The sequence below is a fragment of the Camelus ferus genome, chromosome 27 (genome assembly GCF_009834535.1).
Source record: "Camelus ferus isolate YT-003-E chromosome 27, BCGSAC_Cfer_1.0, whole genome shotgun sequence".
Taxonomy (NCBI): Eukaryota; Metazoa; Chordata; class Mammalia; order Artiodactyla; family Camelidae; genus Camelus; species Camelus ferus.
In genome coordinates this window covers 22,092,404-22,116,678 of record NC_045722.1, presented here as the reverse complement: position 1 = coordinate 22,116,678, position 24,275 = coordinate 22,092,404, and the positions used below count along the sequence as shown (strand labels likewise).

At 41.9% G+C, this 24,275-nt stretch overlaps 1 protein-coding gene across 1 annotated transcript in view; it reads left to right on the top strand.

The window, feature by feature from the left end:
- The window catches only part of CHSY1 (chondroitin sulfate synthase 1), a 60,581-nt gene that overhangs the window by 11,563 nt on the left and 24,743 nt on the right, over positions 1 to 24,275 (top strand). The window contains exon 2 of the mRNA XM_006182665.3: positions 3,347 to 3,842. Within this exon, the coding sequence (XP_006182727.3) occupies positions 3,347 to 3,842 (496 nt within the window). The remainder of the gene's footprint in view (positions 1 to 3,346; positions 3,843 to 24,275) is intronic.

Here is a 24,275-nt window from a genome sequence, read left to right as displayed (position 1 = left end):
TGAAGGCAGGTGTGTCTCCCCAACCCCAAGCTCTCAGTAATACCATGGTGCTTCCATAGTTCAATGGCTTCTGGGGTTGGCTACTTTAGTACTACTTTGAACTTGTTCTGTTTTATTAATCACTGAAGCGGTTGGGTAGAAGCTAAAGTTAAGTTGATTTTATTCACTATTCTCTTAAAATCAATTGTAAGATCCTCTAGATTATTTAGCATTAAATTTATATTTCAGAAGTACCACGAGTGGTAGTAAGTTTCAACTCTAGCATTCCTGTAGATTTTACCTCTTACTCTGTGTATTCCTGTTGTGTTTTCATTATGTTGGTTTCTTTGCCTGTAAAAATGGTAGGTCTTAGTGCTTACCTGGAAATTTCTCAAAGATACGAGACAAAAATTTCTGCCCTTTTGCATACACTCAACACATGGCGTCTTTAAGTCACTTATTTCGCGTGGATGAGCAGTATTTATTGATCTCTATTACGTGCCAAGCACTAAAATTACTCACGTCTTTCAAAAATTGCTGTGACTGCCAGACAAAAGTCGTTTCTGCATAAAGGGAGGAGTCAGGGGCTCCTTGACTTGGATGAGGGGTTTTCTCTCGGTACAACGTCATCATCGCCGACTTCCCCAGGCTGGGATATGTCTATGATGTTCCTGTGTCAGAAGAGTGTGCTTAGGTTATCATACTGGTTTATTGTAGGTGGGGTTCATTCCCATTTTAAAATGGACTTTTCTCTTTATGGCGGGGATTGATTTCTCTTTAAATTAATTGCCCTGTTCCTACTATGTTTACATCTTTTTTTTCAGGAGCATATATCCTTTGTAAAAATGAAGTAAAGTACCCACTACAGCATGTGTAGTGCCTTCGGGTTTCGTATGTGTCAAATTCTTCTTTAAGAGTTCTGAAAGTAGCCTAAGACTCCGTAGGTCCATTTTAAACCCAGGGCATTAAGGGAGAAATGTGACAGCTACTGTGTAACATCCACTCTAAGATGTGCATTTTTTTTTCTCACATGTTAACACTTCTGAAACGAAGATGCATTTTACAGTTGCTGGCATGATGTGATTGTGATTGGCTACACAGGCATACCTCAGAGATATTGTGGGAGTTCCAGATTGCCTCAAAAAAAGCAAGTTATCTCAAGAAAGCAAGTCACACAAATTTTTTTGGCTTCCCAGTGCATATAAAAGTTACATTTAGGCTATACTGTAGTCTGTTAAGTATGCGATAACATTATGTTTAAAAAGCAACGTACATATGTTGTTTAAAAAATACTTTCATTGCTAAAAAAGCTAACCATCATCTGAGCCTTCAGCAAGTGGGACTCTTTTTGCAGTAGTCACATCAAAGATCACCATAACAAATATAATAGTACCGAAAAAGCTTGAAATATTCCTAGAATTACCAGAGTGTGACACACAGACATGAAGTGAGCAAATGCTGTTAGAAGAAGTGGTGCTTGTTCCATGCACGGCTACCACAAACCTCCAATTTGTTTAAAGGAAAAAATGCAGTATTTGTGAAATGCAGTAAAACAAGGTATGCCTGTGTTTTCTTCTTTGTTACTGGTACATAAAACAGTGATGCATCTTATAATGACCATCCTAGACTTGAGGAAATTGATAGATATTTAATCCTCAGACTTTTTCAGAAGCATGTTTGACAAAAGCTCAGTCTCATTGAATTTTTCCTCTGCTTGGATAAGTTTGAAGTCATTTTGTATTCCTTATATTTGGGTTAGGAAGAGAATTAAAAGCCAGTGATTATTTTTTTGAGTATTTCATTGTAAGTTGTATTTAAAATTACCGGAGTGTTGCCATGCTTCAGAAATTTAGTTTTGCAAGATGAAAAAGTTCTGGAGATGGATTGTAGTGATGATTGCAGGACAGTGTGAATGACTTCATGCCATTGAACATCATACTTTATTTTAAAATGGTTAAAATGATCAATTTTAAGTTATACATATTTTATCACAGTTAAATTTTTTCTCAAAAAAGTAGTATCATGTTTATAAAAGTTTCCCCCAATATAGAGCTACTTGGAATAAAAAGTGAAAGTCATCTTTACCTAATCCCAGCCCCTCCCCATTTCCCTACTTCTGTACCTGTTCCCCAGAGGTTGGTGTATCTTTTCAGGTGTTTCTCTCCTAAGGTTTACATAGTGAAGATAGGTATGCTTTTTGTTGGTCCTTCATGTCACTTTTCACTGTAAGAAATACAGTTGTAACAGTTAAGTAAGGTAAAAATACATTGGGGAGGCCATCATCTGGGAACTGTGCTTTTTTGATTGCATTAAGGCTAAATGTACTACTTCATTTATTCTCTGTGTTTTTCCCAGGAGCTGTCTGTATATAAATGCATTTTTGTGGCTAGACTACATCAGCTCTCAATACACAGCATAAGAAGGTATCAGGAAAAATGTGGCCTGATGGCCTTAAGGCGGTTGTTTGGCAGCGAGATTCTTCACTCTGTTTCCTCTGAATTGACCACTGATTCCTCTGGCAATGAGATGAGCAAATTCCCCTTTAAACTCTTGTAATTGAGAATACATGGCCCTTCACCTTGACTTCAGTGGCTTGTTGTGGCTTGGAAGCATCAGGGATCAGGGCCCCATCTCTGGGGGTCTGCCAGGCCCTGCAGTCTCCCCCAGCCCCCTCACAACAGCCCCCCCCTGCCGCACGCTGCACTCCATCCATTTCTGCTTCTTGTCCCTGGCGTTCACCTCATCTTGGGGAAGTTTTCTCTGCTCCGGGTCTGGTTTGCATTCTTTGTTTGCACGCCTGGCTTTCAGAGCACTTGTCTTCATTCACGATGAGGTGTGCGCTGGTGGGACTCGTGGGTTAATGTCTGGCCCTCCTCGTGGCAGCTCCATGGCAGCTGCAGGGTCTGCATTTTGCTCACCACTCATCCCTGTGGCCTGGCACATACCTGGCACTTGACGAGCATTCAAAGAAAAAGCATCCAATGAACAATTTTATTTTTTAATTTTTGGTTTTACAGAGCCCAGAAATTTGTAGATAAGGAGTTGATAATATCAAAAAACTAACCTGAATGTTTAGTCTTGGTGCCCTGACAATTTGGTTTTCAGCCATAGCTGAAACATAGTTGTCCTGGAAATATGTTAACACATCATCATTTTTTGTTGTTGTTGTTGGGGTTCTTTTGAAAATGAATTAAGACTTTGCAATACCCGGTAACGTGGGTTTCCGTTAAGAGGAAGTAAGCAGATCAAGTAGCTTTTTATTAGCCTTTTGAATGTGCAGTGATTCAACATGAGTAGATATAGGAATTTCTGGAAATGGGATGCTTGGAATAAACTGTTCTCTCGCTGATGTTTATTTTAATTCCAGAACATGGTCCAAGACAATTCCTGGGAAAGTCGAATTCTTCTCTAGTGAGGGTTCAGACACATCGATCCCGATTCCAGTAGTGCCACTGCGGGGCGTGGACGACTCCTACCCACCCCAGAAGAAGTCTTTCATGATGCTCAAGTACATGCATGACCACTACTTGGACAAATATGAATGGTTTATGAGAGCAGATGACGATGTTTACATCAAAGGAGACCGTCTGGAGAATTTTCTGAGGAGTTTGAATAGCAGTGAACCCCTCTTTCTCGGACAGACGGGACTGGGCACCACGGAGGAAATGGGGAAACTGGCTCTGGAACCTGGCGAGAACTTCTGCATGGGGGGCCCTGGTGTGATCATGAGCCGGGAGGTTCTCCGGAGAATGGTACCTCACATTGGCAAGTGCCTCCGGGAAATGTACACGACCCACGAGGATGTGGAGGTGGGAAGGTGTGTCCGGAGGTTTGCTGGGGTGCAGTGTGTCTGGTCTTATGAGGTAAGAACAGAAGAAAATCTGTTACTTTTGTCATTAGTTCTGGACTAGTCGTAGGAAACCATGAGTGATACTATCCTCTCTGAGGCTTAAAAATTGGTCTTAAGTTATTATACATTTTTTTACTTGGTTCTTTTAATTTGAATTCCCTCTTAATACCTTTTCTCTTGGTTTTTAGAACATGCCTTGTGTACATTTGTCCTAATACCTCAGTTAATAAATAATGGTATTCGGGACCCAAAGAAAAGGTTTGCTGCAGGTCACAGTGATGTTTTCATGATTTTTCAGAAAAATTCATCTCATCTGATTTTGCAGATGTGATTGCAAATGTCCCTTTCTCCCGGAGGCCTCATCTGGTCATGTTGACCCACACGGTTTAGAAACTTACATGTTTTGAATTCATAAAATGAGTAATGATGTGAAAAAGCCAATAGTATTCGGCTTTGCATTTATTAAACTTTGACTTTTTTAGAGAGTTATTATGGTCTGTAATTTGTAATATAGTTGTTCGTTTCAGAATAGTCAATTTCTGAGTTATTTTGACACATACATGCAAATTTTTGAAGGAAACCTACTTAGAGATGTTTTCTCTTTAATAGTTCTGGAGAAAATGAGTTAGCTTTTTTGACTTTTGTTTTTATTGGCAGATATGCCCCGCTTGCCTGCAGTTGCAGGATGTGATATTAGTCAGAATGGAAAAAATTATTTAGGTTGTGTCATGTTTAGATTGATAAACTACCGATAGTTGTGAGGAGCCGAGGGAATTGTTAGACCTTTTTCCAAGAAAGAGAAACTCGTTTTCAGATGTAAACTGTTAGCGTTTCTCCTGAGTTAGTTTTCTTAAGTGCTCGTGTGAAGAAATGGAATTCTTGCCTGTACTTGGCTTTTCCCCAGACTTGCTTTTAAATGTCTCTTAATCACTATTTTTTTCATTTGAACTTATAGGGAAGTGGACGTTTTCAAGTGTACAGGAAGTAGTCTACATGTAGTTTCTAATTATAAAAGATACATTTTAGAGCGCAAATGTGATCTGAGCAAACCCTCTGATCTCTGTGTGTGCCCCCCTGCACACGGGCCATTGCTTACTGGATCTAGGGGAGAATTCTCTTGTCATGGATTTTTGCTACTGGGAAAGCTGTTTGGGGATTTTGTGCAGTTTTAAGCAAAATACAACTGGCAGTATTCCTGCATTTTCCCCGTCTTTAGTTAGTTTTAACCTTTACGTGTTTCATTATGGTTAAAATGTGTGATGCCTTGAATATTTTGGAGTGGCTTATGCTGCCTCCATCCCTGAAAAGCTGGCCTTCCTGCTGGAACTGTAAAGGGTAGGCCTGCCTTTGAGAGAGAATTTTTAAACCTCTGTGTCTGAGTAATACGCTGCTGTTAGATTGTATATGTTGCCAGAGAGATACCAGCAGAGCCAGTATCTTGAGTTTATCAAGGACTTTGACCTAGCGTTTCGCCAAGATAGAGTGAGAAAGTTTTGTCCTGGGGACTTAGGGGTTGGGAGACAGTTTTGAGATTGTTTCCCTTTATTATGATGTAATCGCCCACGTTTTCTAAGGCCCGACGTCGGCGTTCTGGGAATCGTCCTGTCTGCACGCTTGGAGCTGTTGCTTAGACTCGATGCATCTGGTAAATGACCTTATTAGCTAAAGGGATCTGGTCGGGGAGGAAGCTCCTGCCCTGGGTCACTCCCTGGCCCTGCCCAGGATCTCTCGAGTCAGCTTCTCCTGCTGTCCCTGCTGCTTTGCGTTCCTCTAAGTGCCCGATGACCAGGGTTTTTCCTGGATGCTGCTGGCTTGCTCTCCACCCGGCATGTACCAGACGACTGTCCTTCTGTGGGAGAATATCTTCTCCCAGAGAGTGGCTTGTCTTTTCACTTTAAATTGGCATTTTTATTATATGCAGATTGTCGTATCTAAGTGCAGTCTCATTTGTTACTCTTTTCCCATGCAGTTTGTGCTTTTTCTGTCTTGGGACATTCTTCCGTTCCTTGGGGTCACAGGAGTTTTCTATATATTTTTCTGTAAATTTAAAGTTTTGCCTTTCACGTGTAGTTCTTCATCGTTAATCATTTTTTAAAAATCTGTCGGGACATTTACCATTTTATTAACTCTTTAATTTCTCTTCTGTTTCTTTTCTTAATTTTTTTTTTTTTTTTGTCGGGCTTTAAGTGCTTCTAACCTAAGTTGTCATTAGGATTTATCATTGTGTTCACCACTCAGGCAAGATTAATCCCTCATGTGCATGAGGAACTTCTATTAAACTTCCTGTAAATCTAGCTTCTCCATTAAGGCTCACATTACGAGAAATTATTGAGGTGGAGTCTTATGTTAAAGACAATTAAGTTAAGCTTTGGGTCTTGGAAGGTACTTATTTAGCTCTATTATAAACCTAGCCAGAAGGTGTAATTTTTTTTTTTTTGCAAGTCGAAATAATACCTTGGGATTACACTTACATAATTAAAGTGGATCCTCAGAAACAGCTGTCATAATCAAAATCCAAATTCATTTCTGAGCTTGTTTTGATTATTATTGGTGGTTAATTATTAATACATGACTTTAAAAACTTTATTTGGAAATCATTTTAATTTCACAGAAACATTACAGAGATTGAAAAAAAAAAAACCGCAAAGGACAAAGAACATCCATACACACTATACGTAGAGTAACCTGTTAAGGTTTTACTCCATTTGCACTATCATTTGCTTGTGTTCTGAGTGTGCCCCCCCCCCCCCCGAGATGTAGACTTAACCCACCACTACTTTAGGGCAGGTAGTTTACTTTGTGGCCCTTCGCTTTAAATAACATTAATGTATTTTAACTAAGAATAGGAAAAGCCAACCACCACAGTACAGCTTAAGTAAATTTAATCTAACTTCTGCAGACCCACTGAAGTCCCGATAGCAGCTCTTCCTTCTCCATCACAGGCTTCAGCCTGGGGTCAGGTACTGCATTTGGCTGTCATGTCTCTAGCCTCCTTTAATCTGGAACGTTTGCACAGCCTCTTTCTTTGTCTTTTATGACCTTGGGATTTTCGTTAAGTGGCTTTAAAAGCTTCATTTTTATAATGGAAAAATGTGACTGCAATATGGTAAACCAGTAGACAGTTTTTAGTAACGCTCTTCAAGGCTTATTAAAACTGCCTACTCTGAGGACCCAGCAGCAGAGAGAGTGGGGCTTGAGGCCCTTAATACAGCTGGAAAAGAGGAAGGAGGACCTGGCAAGCCTGGTTTCCCCTTGTCACACGGGGTCAGCATTATTAACTCAAGTTATGCCAAGTTTTTTATTTTTTTGAGAACCATTATTGAAATTTTTGGAAATTTTTATTTAGGCAAATATATGAAATATTATGCTACTCTCTTAATAAGAGGGAGAAAAAAGAAAATTGACGTAAGTAATGTATTCATATTTTTAACTTCTTATTGAAGTACATGTATCTATAAGTGTAGAGCTCAGTGGATTTTCACAAACTGGACACAGCTGGGTAGCCAGCATCCAGATCTTGCTTTTATTATTCTGACTCGATGTTTGACTAGTAATGAATGTCTGGAGTAGAAAATAATTGTTACTAATGAAAGTTAGTAATAGGCATAGATAGATTCGGCTACCAAAATTAAAAAAAAAAATTTTAAATAGCTAATGCTGTCACATGGTTCAAAACTGAGAAGTGCAAATGGTTTATAGGGGTAAGTCTTCCCACCTCTGTCTACAGCCACTGGGTTCCCTCATGAGGCAGCTCCTGTAGTGCATCTTTACAGACAGACCTTATGCATACATAGGCAGTTAAGATTGTGTATCTTCCCCCTTGCGTATGAACCGTAGCACGCTTTACATCCTGTGCACATCTTGCTGGTTTTCAGTTCCATGTCTTGGAAGATTTTCCATTTGGAACATAAAGAGCTTCATCTGTGTTACAGACATTCAGGCTATTTCCAGTTCTTTTCAGCAGTGTTTCTCACCAGTCATTTATCCAGCGTTTCCCAACCTTTTTCATACCATGGCACATGTATTGCGGTGACTGCCCCGAAAAGGCCCCTGCGCCCCAACCCCTGTCCTCTTCCCCCGCCCCCTCCAGACCTGAAAGGATTGTTATCTTGGCGCGTCTAGAACTGTTTGGGATATACCAGCGTACCAGGACCAGTCGGGACGCTATGAGTTAACCAGTAAGTATTTGTTAAGGGACCGTTAATGGGCCCGGTACTGCCTTCTGAACTGGCAGGAGATCGCAAAAGAAGAAGGAAACGTGAATGGTCTTTTTCTCTGCCTCAAGGACTGTAGTCTAGTTGAAGAGACAAAAACGTGTGTTTGTGAAAAAGTTGAAAAAACTTAAAAGTGTAAAACCCTATGATGCTGATTTTAAATATAAAACAGTACAGGGGAGGGTAAGATCTATGATGTTCTTTTAATAGAGAGGTATATCACCAAGGAAATTGGGAGTTTAGAGCAAAATATGTAAAAGGAGAAGTTGTTCCTTATTAGCTAACTGGCTTTCAAAGGAGTATTGAACATCCTTACGTTAGAAGCTTGGGATTTTTTTTTTCTTTAATCGCAGAAGAAATGTGTTAACTGCTAGTTGTGGTAAGTGGATTTGTGTTATGGGGGTGCCATTCCAAGAACCAGGCAGCCCTCTAAGTGACTAGAATAGATGCTTCAATCCTGAGCGCTGATGCTGCCTGAGCCTCATTCTCTTGTTCTGCCAGTTTGGTGGTTCAGTTTCCAAGCCCCTAATAGATTAGAAGGGCAAATTACCACCCCAAAAAAGAAGGCTATTATGTAAAGACTGTATCAGTACTGAGTGGAAAGGAGAACTGAGAAGAGAAAGTGAGACCAGGACCAGACAGCAGTCTGAGGCCAACCATTGTGTTACTGATTTCTTTCTAATTTCGTTCCATGTGGTTGGAGGACATACTTTGTATTATTTGTATTATTTCCAATTTTTAAAAATGTATTGAGACTTTTTTATGGCCTCACATTTGGCCCACCTTGGAGAATGTTCCCTTTGCACTGGAGAAGAGTGTGTGTTCTGCTCCTGTTGTGTGGACTGCTGTGTGGACGTCTGTTAGGTCTAGTTGGTTTTTATGTTGATCAAGTCTTCTCTTTCCTTGTCTGTCTGGCTAGTTCTATTCATTATTTAAAAAGTGGGATGTTGAAATCTCCAATATTACTGTTGAATTGTCTGTTTCTCCCTTCTATTATGTCAGTTTTAGCCTCGTGTATTGTGGGGCTCTGTTGTTAGGTGCATTTGTTTTTATAACTGTTACATCTTCCTGATTGATGACCCCTTCTATCGTTATAAAAATTGTCTTTAGGAACAATTTTGGTCTTAGTCTGTTTTGTCTAATATTAGTATAACTACTCCAGTGTTCTTTTTTTTTTTTAATATTTTTTATTGAATTATAATCATTTTACAATGTTGTGTCAAATTCCAGTGTAGAGCACAGTTCTCCATTTATACATGAACATACATAAATATTCATTGTCACTTTTTTTTTTGCTGTGAGCTACCACAAGATCTTGTATACATTTCCCTATGCTATACAGTATAATCTTGTTTATCTAGTCTACATATGCCTGTCAGTATCTACAAATTTTGAACTCCCAGTCTATCCCTTCCCACCCCCCTCCCCCTTGGCAACCACAAGTTTGTATTCTATGTCTATGAGTCTGTTTCTGTTTTGTATTTTTTTTTTTTTAGATTCCACATATGAGCGATCTCATGGTATTTTTCTTTCTCTTTCTGGCTTACTTCACTTAGAATGACATTCTCCAGGGACATCCATGTTGCTGCAAATGGCGTTATGCTGTCATTTTTTATGGCTGAGTAGTATTCCATTGTATAAATATACCACTTCTTCTTTATCCAGTCATCTTCTTATGGACATTTAGGCTGTTTCCATGTCTTGGCTGTTGTAAATAGTGCTGCTATGAACATTGGGGTGCAGGTGTCTTTTTGAAGTAGGGTTCCTTCTGGATATAAGCCCAAGAGTGAGATTCCTGGGTCATATGGTAAGTCTATTCCTAGTCTTTTGAGGAATCTCCATACTGTTTTCCACAGTGGCTGCACCAAACTACATTCCTACCAGCAGTGTAGGAGGGTCCCGTTTTCTTCACAGCCTCTCCAGCATTTGTCATTTGTGTCCAGCATTCTTTTGGTTACTTTTGCATATCTTTTTCCATCCTTTTGCTTGTAGCCTATTTGTGTCTTTGAATCTAAAGTGTGTCTTGTAGAAGGCTATAGTTAGATCATTTTTTAATCCATTCTGCTGATTCTACCATTTAATTGGAGTGTTGAATCCATTTACATTTAATGTCATTACTGATAGGGTTGACATCTGTCATTTTGCTGTGTGTTTTCTATGTCATGTCTTTTCTGTTCCTCTACACTGCTTTCTTTTGTATTAAATACATATTTTCTGTACATTTTCACTCTTGTCATTTCTTTTACCTTATTTTTAGTTATTTTCTTAGAAGTCACTCTGAGTGTTACAGTTAACACATTAACTGACTGATAATCTAATTCAAATTAAGACCAATTAATAACAATAGTATACAAAATCTTTGCTTCTGTATAGCTCCATTCTCCCCCCAAATACTTGATGCTTATTGTCATACAAATTACATCTTTCTGTATCACATGCCCATCAGCACAGATTTATAATTATTGCTTTATGCAGTTGTCTTTTAACTCAGATTAGAGGAAAAAAGAATTACAAACAGAAAAACTACATTTCTATCATCTTTTCTATTTACCTTTGTGGTTAACCTTACTGGGCTCTTTTTTCATGTGTATTTGAGTTACAGTTTAGTGTTTTCATTTTAATCTGAAAGACTTCCTTCAATATTTCTCAGGGGGCACGTTTGCCCGTGGCAGATTCTCTCAGTTTTTGTTTATCTAGAAATGTCCTAATTTTTCCTTCACTTTTGCAGGATACTTTTGTTCATGAAGAATTCTTGGTTGGCAGTCTTTTTCTTTCAGCATTTGGAATGGGGCTTTCTGGTATCCGTGGGTTCTGATGAGAAATCAGCCGTTAATCTTATTAAGGACCCCTCATGTGTGATGCATTGCTTCTCTTGCTGCTTCTTAATCCTCGCTTGCTTTCACCAGCTTGGCTGTGATGTGTCTGTGATGTGGCTCTTCTTGAGATGATTGTACTTGGAGTTTGTTCAGTTTCTTGGGTGTGTAGATTGTTTTTCATCAAAGTTCGAAAGTTTTCAGTCATTATTTCTTTCAGTCATCTTTCTGCCCCTTTCTCTGCCTGCTCTTCTTCTGGGACTGCCATTGTACGTATGCTCAGGCTCTGTTTGTTTTTCTTTATTCCTTTTTCTTTCTACTCTTCAGATCGGATGATCTCAGTTGACTTTAGGTTTGCTCATTCTTTCTTCTACTTATTCAGATGTGTTGTGAATTTTTCATTTCAGTTACTGTAATTTCCAGCTCCAAAAATTCTGTTTGGCTCTTCTTTATAGTTTCCCTTTTTTGGCTGCTTATACTTTGTTTCTTTGCATGTCTCATAACTTCTTGGTGGAAATTGGACCTTTTAAATAATGTAGCAACTTTGGGAATCAGATTCTGCCCCCTCCCCATGGTTTGATGACGTTGCTGTTGTTTAGTGACTTTGCAGAATTAACTCTGTAAGCCTGGTGTTATTTTTTGTTTGTTTTTGTTTTTTGAGGGGAGGGAGATAGTTAGATTCATTTATTTACTTATTTATTTCTTTAATGGCGGGACTGGGGATTGAACCCAGGACCTCATGCAGGTTAAGCACCGGCTCTGCCAGCTGAGCTATACCCTCCCCTCTAATTCTGTAAGTCTGTCTTCTTTTTGTGTTTGTGGTCACTAAAACCTCTCCTTCGTTTGCTTAGTGGTCAGCTAATGATTGCATGGAGATTTCCTTAGGTGCTGGAACAAATACGTTCCCTAGTCTTCGCTGGGGGGCTCTGTGTACCTGTTGGTGTTTGCCTTCAACACTCACCATGCAGTTTTCAGCTCTTCCTTAGCCTTGCTTCCCGCTTGTGCAGAGCCTCAAGGTCAATCAGAGATGAGAGCTTAGTGCCTTCTCAGGTCTTCCCTGGGCATGCGCACAGCCCCACGCATGTAGATGACCTTCTAGATTTCCAGGAATACGGTAACGCTTTTCAAAGCCCCTTATGGACGTCTCATACCCCAGCTTTTCTCTAAGCTTTTTGGTTAGCCTTGTTTGCCCTGTTAGCCTCCTCTTCCTCTCCAGGCAGATGATACTCAACAATTGCCTGTGATTGTTTTTAACAAGTATCTCCTCTCTTCCCCACCAAGAGGTTGTTTGCAGTGGGAGAGCTCTGGGTCAGGGCAAATAAAGACAGCCTTGCAAGTGGGGTCTTCTAGGAAACCACCAGACAGGTCAGATAATGACAGTTCTCTGGGAATGGGGCTTTGAAGGAGCTCTAGCCTCATTCTGCCCCCTCCCATGGCTGCCAGGCTGCTGGTTTTCACTGTGATTGTGGACTCTTGGTTTTCAAACTTACCACATTGCTGGGGAATCCAGGAAAGGAAATATAGGACAAGTTAAAATGTCACAGAGCTCACTGTTTTTACCAAAATTTCACTGTTATTCTTGCACAAATGCTTCCTGGATTACTGCAAGCCTTTGGCTAACATCCAGAGTCCTGAAAAGGTTGCCTGAAACAATTTTTGCCCATGTTATCTTTGCTCTTGTGGAGGAGAGAAGTTTCGGAGGACTGAGACTATCCATTATGTGGCCTTAGCTTCACAGCTTTAATTTTGCTTTTCACAATTAGATATATCACTCTGAGTGTCCTCTAAGAAGTCAGGAAATTGCACCCTAAAAATTAGAAAGACCTCCGACCAATCAGTTACAATAGTCACACACATTCATTTTTCCAGTTACATTTGGACACAACCCAGACACTGCCCTAGATGGAGGCAGCGGTGCAGAAAGGGAAGGCTCTGCTCTCCTCTGTGCTGGAGGGCTGCGCCGGGCGCAAGGGGACATTGTGGCATGGATATATCCTCCTCTTTATCTTAAAATACAGCAGAAGAGCATTTCCTGTATAGTTGAGAAGATTGATGTTATCACTCTGATTCTTGTAATAAGCTGACAGTCTACCTTTTAAATTGGATCTCTGTAGTCAAAGTGTTATATGAGCCATTTTGAGGTAGAAAGAGTAAAATGAGCTCTAAAAACATATTATCAGTATGTGAAAATGGATTGATCTATATGAAAAAATAACCTCACTACCCTAATAATAGTTTTAAACCAGCAATAAACCAGGGGAAAACAGCATAAGCCACACAGGAGAGTGTGCAGGGTCTGGGGGGCGGCTGGAGCGGGGTGGGGTGAATTGCTCGGACAGTGTGGAGGAGGCCTGCGTCATCTGGGTCTCCCCCTTCTCTGAAGATGGCTGGGTTTCTGGATTGTTACGAACAGTCAGGACGGTGTCCCATCAGATTTGTAAGAGATCTAGGAATGGCAATAGCAAAGCTTTTTAAAGGTTTTAATGCCCGCGTTTAATTATCTTTTTGAATGGATGAGCCTGTCTGATGTCCAGAAAGTGACAAATGAGGAACACGAGCAAGAATGCACGTGACGTCTGACTGAGGAAGAAGCAGTCAGAGGTAAAGCTGCTGCGTAAGGTTTGGGAGTGTGTTGTAAGTCAGCGTTTCTCAACCTTGAGTGACGTAGGGACCTCTTTCAGTGGGAAAATTGTATGTCTGTTCCTGTTTGTGGGTGTGTGTGCATGCGCACATGTGTGCTTTAAGCAGTAGCATCACGTGTAGGTCTTACACCAGGTTGCTCTTTCTTAAAGGGAGATTCATCTGTAAGAGAATCACCTGAGGTGTTTGTTACAGAGCAGATTTCCGGGCCCAGACCCAGAACTGGCCCCTTGACAGGTGTAGTCTGATGATCTGCACTGTTCGCAGGCTTCTCTGATGATTCTCGTTCTTGCTCGTGTTTAAGAACCATCAGTGCCGTTTATACCCTCACAAAACTTCTCCTGATCCAGTGATGTTTTAGAACTACGTAGAGGATGCAGTTCTGTTTCGGTTAATTGGCGTCGTCTTATTTAGCACCTGTCCTGTGCAGAGCTTTGTCCTGGGTAGTGGAGGAGACAGAAAAGCAGTTTAGACCTTTGTCTTTATCTGGTAAGGAATGTAGAGTCCAGCTGGTAGGGAAGCCAGACCTGGCACATCCTATCTCTTTGATAGGCTCATGCTTTGTATGTTTCTTCCTTTCTTCTCTCCATCGAAGCCATGTTAATTGCAGTGAGTTGTGTAGCCAGATAAAAGTCAGGGATGATGAGTGCTGGTCAGCAGTAAATCCTGAGTAATGACAGGGGAGGAAGCTCTGTTAGATGCAGTGATGAAAACGAAGAACTTTTGGCCAGATATTAAACTGACAAATACTTTAAAGCTAAAACTAAATGATATTTTAAAATATCTTTTTGTCTCTGCAATTGATGATTTCACAAATGCCTGTTTGTGTGTTCTGGTTATAAATCTTTCTCAAGCCTCAGTTTGCTTTCTTCTTCTTTTTCTATTTTAAGCCTCTGCTTTTGCTAGTTGCCATGAACCGTAACTTGAGATTTGTATATCAGACAAATTTCAATTTAAAAAAAGTGGTTACAGTGTATTTATTAATCACTGTGATGGTTTTAACTCACAAATTATTTGATAATCTTCCCTTCTGGAGGTGGAACTTAATTTCCCTCACCTTGTGGGCTGGACTTGGTGACTCTTTTTAAATGAATGCAGTAGGGAATGGGAAAAATAATAACTTTATAGTAGACAAATCTGGCGGACACCACCTTCCCATCAGCAGTATTAAGCCGTGTTTATATTCATGCACTCCCAGACGGGACGGCATGGGCTGGGTTGAGGATCGTCACGTCCGCCTGAGTGCTCCCCCAAAGCTGTAACTCCATTCTAGTCACGAGGAAACAACGGATGGGCCCAGGTTGAGAGACAGAACACCTGGCCAGCACTTTTCAGAAGTGCCACGGTCACGAAAAGCGAGGAAAGGCTGAGGAACTGTCCCCAGATGGAAGGAACCAAGGAGACGTGATGACTGAATGCATTGTGAGGTCCTGGGTTGGAAGAGAAAAGGGACATTAGCGGAAAAACTAATGACATCTGAATAAAGTCTATAGTTCAGTTAATAGTGTTGTATTAATGTTACTTTCTTAGTTTTGAGATGTGTCGCTTAGCTACACAAGATGTTAGCACTGAAGGAAGCAGGGTGAAGAGATGGGAACTCTCTCTGCTGCCTTTCCAGCTCTGCTGTAAATCTGAAATTGTTTCAAAATAAAAAGCAGAGAGAACCCAGAGATGATCTAATTGGACACAGAAGCGAGCTTGCTGTCTCTGCCTCTGTATCCCATTGACTGCTCAGTGCCCTGGGGAGCCGGGTGAAGCCGCAGAAGACTGGCTCTTCTGTGGGTCTAAGTGGGTATCATGCAGGATGTGATTTTTAGCTTACTGACTTCTAGGAAATCCAGGACAGAAAGGCCTTTGTTTGAGAGGGCCGCAGACTTTTAACCTTCATAAAGAGCTTATCATTCGAGCAAGCTTATAATGTACCGTGTTATTACTGTAAGAAATTTGTAATGGTACTGTTACAGCAAAAGTTTTCCCTGGCTAAAAAGAAGCTTTCAGCATTCACTCAGCAATTTAACGCTAGCACTCTTGCTAACGTCGCCATGGTTAACCCTGCAGTGTTCTGTCTCTGTGTTTTCTCTCAGTGAACCCTTGCAGGCATAAATCAGTGCGGAGTTACTTCTTTTGATGTCTGGCACTTATTTTCAGAGGTATTTTTAAAATACTGTAGGTGCTGTTTTCCCTTTCATACATGTTAACATCTGTTCATTCCTCTTCACCAGGAACACTCATTTAAAGACATAAAGCTTATTTTTGTTTATCACGATGTGGTTTATTGTAGGCAGAAGGATGAATCCATTCTTAATTCTTTTTTACCACCCAAGGAATACCTGTTTGCTTTTTAGGTTTTTATAAATTGATTCTGTAATAACTCAGAATTCTGGTGGTTTTATTAGGCTCAGGTGGACATGGTAGCTGAGATGATGCAAACATAATTAAAAATTTTTTAAATGATTGATTTAGTTCTGTTTGCATGGCTGCTTTGTAGCAGGCCCTGTTCTAGACACAGACTGCGGCAGGGAGTACAGCACAGCCTGCGCTCATGACACATTTACTTCTCCACGGGGACATCAGAGAGTAAAGGGACAAATATATACTGGCAGGTGGTGCTAAGCCATCTAAAGATATACAAGCGTGGTAAAGGGATAGAGTGATGGAGTGTGGGGGAATGCTATGCTAGATGAGAGAGTGAGAAGCGAACCTTGTTATATCCAGGGAGGGTCATTTCCAGTGGTAGGACTGAGGTGTGCAAAGGCCCTAGGGCAGGGAATTGTGTGCTTGATTAGGACAGCAAGGGGGCCGGGTGGCTGGAGCATATGAGCGAGAGAGACCAGATCCTGTAAGGCCTGTCCAAGTTAAGGGCTCTGGGTTCTGAGCTGGGAAGCCACTGGAGGTTGAGGGTAGAGGAATTTGGGGAGCTGATATTTCAAAAGGACCTCTGTGGTTTGTGGACAGAGAAGAAACTGCAGGGGAGCAAGAGTGGGAGCAAGGAGATTGGTGAGCAGGCATGTGTAGTAACTCAGGAAGAGGAAGGGTAGCTTGGCCCAGGGTGGTAGCATTGGAGTAGGGAGAGGTGGTTAGATTGTGGATGAATTTTGAAGATAGCACTGATGGGACTCGTTGAGGGATAAGAGGTGGGGAGAGAAAAGTGGCCTGAGCCACTGAGGGATGGAGAAGTTCAGGCTAGAGATACAAATGTGGGTCATCTGCATCTAGATGTTATTTAAAGCCAAAGGACAGGTGACATCACCTAGGGAGGTAATGGAGATAGAAGAAGGGGCCTAGGGCTGAGCCCAGAGGCTGCCAGGGGTTAGAAGTCAGAGATGGAGAGGGATCCAGCAGAGGAGACTGAGCAGGGGAGGCCAGTGAAATGAGAAGAAGACCTTACCTTTGATGGATGTTTGCATAGTTTGAACCTGCAATGTTTAAACACCGACCATTTGGCACTTGTTACAGTTGGCTTGGAAGGTGGTTATGTGGGAGATTTTTATCAAGAGTGAACATTATCTTCTTTAAAAAGAGAACTTCCTGACATTGGTAGACGGGGTGGGAGGTGTGCTGGCATAACGATGAAGGACTTTTTTATCTGCTGACGACTGGTATGTGGAATAGTACTTAAAACTGATAAACCCCAGGTGCAGCCTAAGGACCAGTGGACCACAGGTGATGGGTGGTCAGCACCTGGTCAGAAGCCAAATACTGTTTGCTTGGAGTAGTAAGCTCTGAGGCTTGTGGCCCTGTGTTATAGAGGTTTTATTCATCATAAAATTGAACATGCACTTACATTGATTTCAAACTGCATGATTGTGCTTATTTTTAAAAAGATAAGCCACTCCATAGAATGACACGTCATCATAGAATCACGTCACAACCCTTAGAAATTGATAGAGAAATGGACCAGGGGCTCAGCCTTCCTGGTATAATTTTTGGCCCATAAAACTCCTGATTGATGGAGAGCTTGCTGATCACCAGGCGAGCTAAGTCATTTTGTAATAATTCTGATAGATCAGTATGGTTTGCGAGTGGGTGCTTAACTTGGCAGAAATCACTGTTAATTTTAGGAGAAAGTTTTAATTGAACATTGATTCACTTACACCTTGTAATAAATAATGTTTTCACGGTGAGGTTTAAAGGATATTTTATTCTTTCAGTACAGAGAGAAAACTCCTTTAAACTATGCTCTCCAAGACTGTTTCCTCTTCTCTGAAACAGGGTTACTTAACTCATCCAGGGCCGTACAGATGGTAAAGCATTCTAACTTCAGAGCCTGCAGTTCTCACTCTGATGAAATTATGTTTTCTTTTTCTGTATAATGCAGTGCACTCTACTTTTTATTATCAATATTGCCAGTATTCATTTGAAAATAACCAATAAAGTTCAGTTGTTAGGAATTTTAGATAAAGGGAAAATTTTCATGGTTCTTAATGTTCTTTTGTTTGGTGGGGTGTTTTTCGCATACTCATGTGTTTAAGACAATATCTTACTGACACCAGTTAAACCTCATTGCACTCTGTCAGTTCTCTTTGCAACTCTTGCTGAGCCAGTGTAAATGGCTAGTTTAAAGCAGTGGTGTAATGGGTTTAAAGTGGTGAACCTCAACCAAAGAACAAACAGAAGAGAAGTTTGATTTCCAGTCCCTAGATTTACTCTTAGGAAATTGTCAATATAAACATAACAGAGCAAACATTCCCAGATCAGTTTCTTGAGAAATCTTTTAGCTAGTCCTAAAATTTCTCAAAAGTCTCAAAAAAAGATGCTGATCAGGATCTTCCAAAACAAGTTCCCTGGATGCTCTGGCTTTGATGAGAGTGTTAACTGTAAGTTGAATTTTAGATCGTTTAGAAGCTGGCAGTATTCCACACTTGCAGTTGATTTTGTATGCTATCCTGTGGTCACCCCTGTAGAAAGAAAACAGCTGACAGATCCTTGGCCAGAAATCTTTATTCTCTGCTATAATTTTATAGGGGAAATCCATTGAATAGCATCCTGACATACAGTATGTGTAGCAGGTTGAATAATGGTCACCCAAAGGCATCAAGCCCCAGTCCCTCAAATTGGTCAGTATTACCTTATTTAGAAAAAGAGTCTTTGCAGATGTAGTCAGACTAAGGATTTTGAGATAAGGAGATTACCCTGGATTATCCAGATGGGTTCCAGATGCCATCACAAGTGTCCTTCTGGGAGAGACGCAAAAGGACGTAACACAGACACACGGAGAAGACAGGCAGAGATTGGAGCTGTGCGGCCTGGAGCCACGAGAAGCCAAGAGGTGAGGACTGAGTGCTCCCCGGAGGAACACGGACGGCCCTGCTGGGCACTTTCAGCCCAGTTTGTGGTAATTGGTTACAGCAGCCTCAGGAGACAAATACAGAATGTTACCCAGAAAAATAGCCCCTCAAGAGGGCAGGTGAAAGGCTCCAGCGTCCCGTCCTGTGACGGTGTGGCCTGGGGATTAGCACTCTCGTGATGTGGGTGTGGTGGAACCGTTCTCACAGGTGCCTTGTGCTAAGTGCCTGCACACCTAGAGCGCTCAGTAACGAATGGCCATTCTGACCGTTTGGTTTGTCCAAAGCAGCAATTCTCAACAGCGTGGTCCCCAGCGCAGCAGCCTGAGCATCACTTGGTTCTCAAGCCCCACCCACTTCCTGCGTCAGAAACCAGAGCCACCTGAGGGGCCTTTCAGAACACAGATTGCCGAGCCTGCATCCCAAGAGTGGGCTCAGCTGACCTGGGGTGGAGCCTGAGAGCTCACATTTCTGACAGGTTTCCAGGTGATGCTGATTGCTGCTGGTCCAGGGACCACACTTTGAGAATCCCTGGTGTGAGGCTCGGTGGATTACAGAATAGTGAGCAGAAAGAGAAAAGGCCGTACTTTAGGCACATGTCCTTGGCTTTTCCTTGCTGCCTTGTTTCTGTCACCCTGTCCCCTTCGGCTTCTCTGCTCTGTGACAGTTTCTCAAGCTTCCCTTGTTTGTGACGACCTTGACAGTTTTGAGCGGTGCTGGTCAGGTATTTTGTAAAATGTCCCCCATTAGGATGGTCCTGTATTTCTCACGTTAGACCGAGGTTGGGGTTTTTGAGAGGAAGACCCTGAGGTCTCATGACATGTCCCTCATCGCCTGGCTTATCACTGTAGATTGTGACCTTGATCATCTGGCCGAGGGAGTGTCAGGTTTCTCCTCTAAAAACTCTCTTCTTCCCTTTCCACCCTGTGGTCTGTGGAAGGAAGTCACTCAGCACAGCCCCCACTCTTAAGGTGTGGGGAGTCATGCCCCCCCGGCCTTGAGGTTGCAGTGTGTGTGTATATTATTTAGAATTCTGCACAGATGTGTCTCTTCTGCCATTATTTATTCAGTTACTAATTTATATCCCCTGTGGCCTCATGGGTATTTTGGGTTACATACTGCTTTGGTCGGTTGCTAACATTGTTCCGGGTTCGGCCACTGGGAGTTCTTTCAGTCGGATTCCCTTTCTTACTTTCTGGCGCTAGAAGATGCTGCAGGCTCTTCTTGTAGATTTCCTGCCCCAGCCCTAGAATCAGTCATTTCTTCAAGGAGCCCAGGCTCCTCCTTTTAGAGAACGGTGTTAGAAATCAAGATCAACGGGGGGGGTGCTTGTTGCTGTTGGGGTGTCATTTGCTTTTAGGCCCCTTCTTATGACAGAACAAGGGCATTGGTGCGTGGATGGTGACCCGTGTACACACACAGATCTGTAAATACTTCTGTATATAGCCGCCTGCATCTGATTAGACCAAACATGAGCTGATACTGATGTCTCCAGCTGGAATCAGTACCGGCTGGATCACTCCAGCCTTCTCCCTTTGCTTCACCGTAACCCTCCCACTTCAGCAGTGAGAGACCTGGCTGTCACCATCCACCATCCCTTTGCTTGATTGTTCAATTCCAGGATATATGTGTAGTGCTTTCAGAATTGTCAACATGTATGCCGTGAGAAACGTTACCACCTAGAGTACAGTGCTTACGTACGGTTCCATTTGCCTTTAGTCTTTACTCATTTCCATTGTTGCTTAAGTCAGCACCTTCCCCCCAGCTCCCTTAACTGAGATAGTTTCATGCATTCGTAAAACAGTTTGATTGTTTTGTCATAGGCTATGTTCTATCCCCGGATACCCTGACCTCTCAAATGACTTAAAATTACTTTAAATGCTGTGGAGTTCTGTGGGTTTTAACAAATACGTGGTTTCGTGAATCCATCATTACGGTATCATATTACCATGTAGAATAGTTTCGCTGCCCTAAAAAAATCCCTGTACTTCACCTGTCTGATGCTCCTCCCTCCCTCCCTTTACTATCTAAGCCCTTGTTCTTTTTACCATCTGTGTGATTTTACCTTTTCCAGAATGTCATAGAATTGGAATCATACACTATGTAGCTTTTTCAGACTGGCTTCTTCATTTAGGAATATGAATTTAAGATTCCACCCATGTCTTTTTGTGGCTTGACAGCTCAGTTCTTTTTATTGCCGAGTAATATTTCATTGTCTGGATATACCAGTTAATCTGTCCATTGATTGAAGGGACATCTTGGTTGCTTTTAGCTTAGGGCGATTATGTAGAAAGTGGCTGTAAAACTTGCGTGTGTGTGATTTTCTGTAGACGTAAGTACTTAAGTCAGTTGAGTAAATACCTAGAAGTGTGATTGCAGTAAGAATGTGTTTAGGTTTGTATGAAACTGCCAGACTGTCTTCCAAAGTGGCTGGGGCACTTTGCATCCCCGCTGGCAATGGAGGAGAGTTCCCGCTGCCTTCATCCTTTCCAGCAGTTGGGGTGTCAGTGATTCGGATTTTAGCCATTCTGATAGGTGCGTCCTAATGTCTCGTTGTTGTCTCAGGAAGAGGATTTTAGGACCCTGTGTATAGTTTAGTCCAGGCTGGTGCGCTTTTGTTTGGTACTGTTATTTCTGACTGTTTATATTTCAGGCTCTTTCCATTTCTGTATTTTTATAATATTAAGCTTGGACAGGTTTATGCTTGACTATAGTGAGGATATGGAAAATTGTTGAATTGATCTTCTCTGAGGTTGGGTTTGAATTTTTCCCCATTTTTTTTTAATGTCTGTTCATGTGCCTTAGGCGTTTAGAATATTAATACAGAGCATTTAACCTTAACAATAATGGCAAAAGTTTTTAGAACAAGTCTGAACAGTGTACAGGAGATGATTACCTTCCATGTTTCATACCCAGGTGACTGTTAACAATGTGAGAGGGATATTGAAGAGGCATACAGGAGTTGTTCATCGTTTGTCATTCAATAAGTAATCATGAAATGCCAGCCATGAGGTGGTGGTGCTGTATGACTGGCAGGGGTTCTGCAGGGAGTCACTGTGTCCCCATCCTTGCCGTGTTGGAGTTTTTCTAATGGGAGAGACATGAGGTATAACCTTCTATGATTCATTCAACACTCAGCAAAATTGACACTTTGCAAATGTCTGTGAGCTGGCTCTGTGCCTGGCACTGGGGCTTCCGGGCTGAGCAGTGGGCAAGGCCCTGTCCTCTGCAGTGTGCACCCTTGCCAGGGCACTGTTAGATCAACTGCAGTGATGGTGCCCCTGTGCAGATGAGTGCAGAGAGCTGTGTGCATGGGGCGGGGGCTCTGGGAGAGATGTCTGAAGGGTGAGTTCTGGTGGAGAGTGTAACCAGCAGGCGGGGGCCAAGTTAAGGGTAGTCAGATGGTCGAGTCTGGAAATGTGCAGTAATAGCGCTCTTCTTTTTGATGTTCCCCCCCGCAGAGGTGGTTTTCATGCTTCACACCCATCCACTTCCCAATAGACAAATAAATTGCCAGAGATATAACTGAGTGCACTTTGCAGAGACTGGATTTTTCTGGATGACAGTTTCACTGTCTAATAGAAGCGGTACAGACTGGTACAGGACTCCTCCTCCTCCTCCTAGCCGGACAGGGGATCAGAGATGAGTGAGACAGAACCCTACTCTCAAGGAGCCCGTGATCCCGCAGGGGAGAGAGCACATGTGTAATCACACATCTCAGCAGGAAGTGCTGACAGAGCTGGGAACAGGGTGTTCAAGGAAACCAAAGACAGACTGCTCGGGGTGGAGGAGTGGGGTGGCAGGGAGAAGTCCGTGTGGGCGAGACTGCTACCCAGAGCCTTCCTGGATGGTCTCGACCTCACATGGGTGGGGCATCCTGTCAAAGGGAACAGTAAGTATGAAGTCATGGGGCGATGGGACAGTCTGACCTGCTGTGGAAACTACACGTGGCGTAGTATGACTGACCAGAGTGGTGGGGAAATTAGACTGGAAAGATGGATGGATTAAAGTGATTAGGTTTTATTTTAGAGGATAAAGGTACCCAGCATGTGGCCTATTCTGTGCGGACTTTCTTGATGTTTCAACAAAAAAACCTTTTACCTGATTAGCTAACAAGTAAACTAATAGGTCTTTGTGTGGAAAAGGTAAGCTTTGTGTAACAGATAAAGTAATTACAGTGCAGAGATTAAAGATTTCCACAGTTTATTTGTTCAAAGGGCGTCACATCTGCCCAGTTTACCTTGCCTGGTGTGTCCGAAGGAACTTGTGCAAATCAGAACCATCCCGTTCTGTGATGGAAGTAAGGACTCTAAACTTCCTTCACGTTCCTGACAGTTAACAACACTCTGTGGAAGACGTCAGTGCAGAGTAGTGTAGTTGAAAAGCTGTGTTGTAGAGTCTTACTGAAGAGGTTTCCTGAGCTGTTTCTGCTCCAGGATAAGAGGATCCTAAACTCTACCACTTAACCTTAACTTCCTGTGGCCAATTGCGTGGAAAAAAACCTAACCGATAAGAGGTTCTGTCTAATGAAACTATTTAATGAGTAATTACAATCAAATCTTGTACCAAGGTTAAAAACAGAGATCTTTTGAGCTTAATTTTTTCCTTTCCATGCTTTTTCCTTGAAGCATCCAGAAAGTTTTACCAGGGTTAGTGAATAGGCAGTGAGAGAGATACTGGACTGAAAGTCCAAGACAAGAACTTTGAGACACTGGATCGGTATTTGAACACCACTAACTCCGTAGTGATCTTAAAGGGTCTAAGCTACAAGGCTGAAGGCACTTTTTGCACTTTCTGTATTGAACTTGCTGTCTAAACGATCTTTTACTGCAGGCCCGTCACACACTGACTGCCTTGTCCTCAGCATCCTGCTACAGCTGGACCTGTGGATGGCATTTTAAATGCTCTTGAGCGTGTGTCTCTTTTTTTCACCTTCAGTCTGAAGTAGGCCCTCGGTCTTTCTTTGGTTGTGGGTGAAATGTCCGTCAGTTTGGACTTGTTATTGTTCCCTCATGATTAAACTCAAGTTACGCATTTAGGGCAGGAATATTACAGAAGTGACGCTGGGTTCTTCTTGTGTTCTGAGAGTTCATGACATTGATTTATTCTGCTCTTGGTGTTATTAACACTGATCACTTGATTGAGGTGTTGTTGGCCAGGTTTCTCTGTAAAGTTACTCTCTTTGTTATTATAATTAAGAAGTGTCATTGTGGAGAGGTACTTTTGGACTATGTAAAGATCCTGTTCCCCATCAAACTCAAACACCCACTAGTTCTAGCAACCATTGATGTTTCTTGGCTGAATAAATGATTACTGTGATGATTGCCACATGGTGCTTTTCTAACTCCAGTCCTTCTTTCCGCCTTTAAAGTTGAACGTAGGGTGAAAGCTTGTTCTTCCCATGAATGCAATCGTGTATGTGTTTGTATGAGGATGGACTCTTCTGTTCCTGTTTTATTCAGTGGGTTATGATCTTTTACTATTATATTTTTCT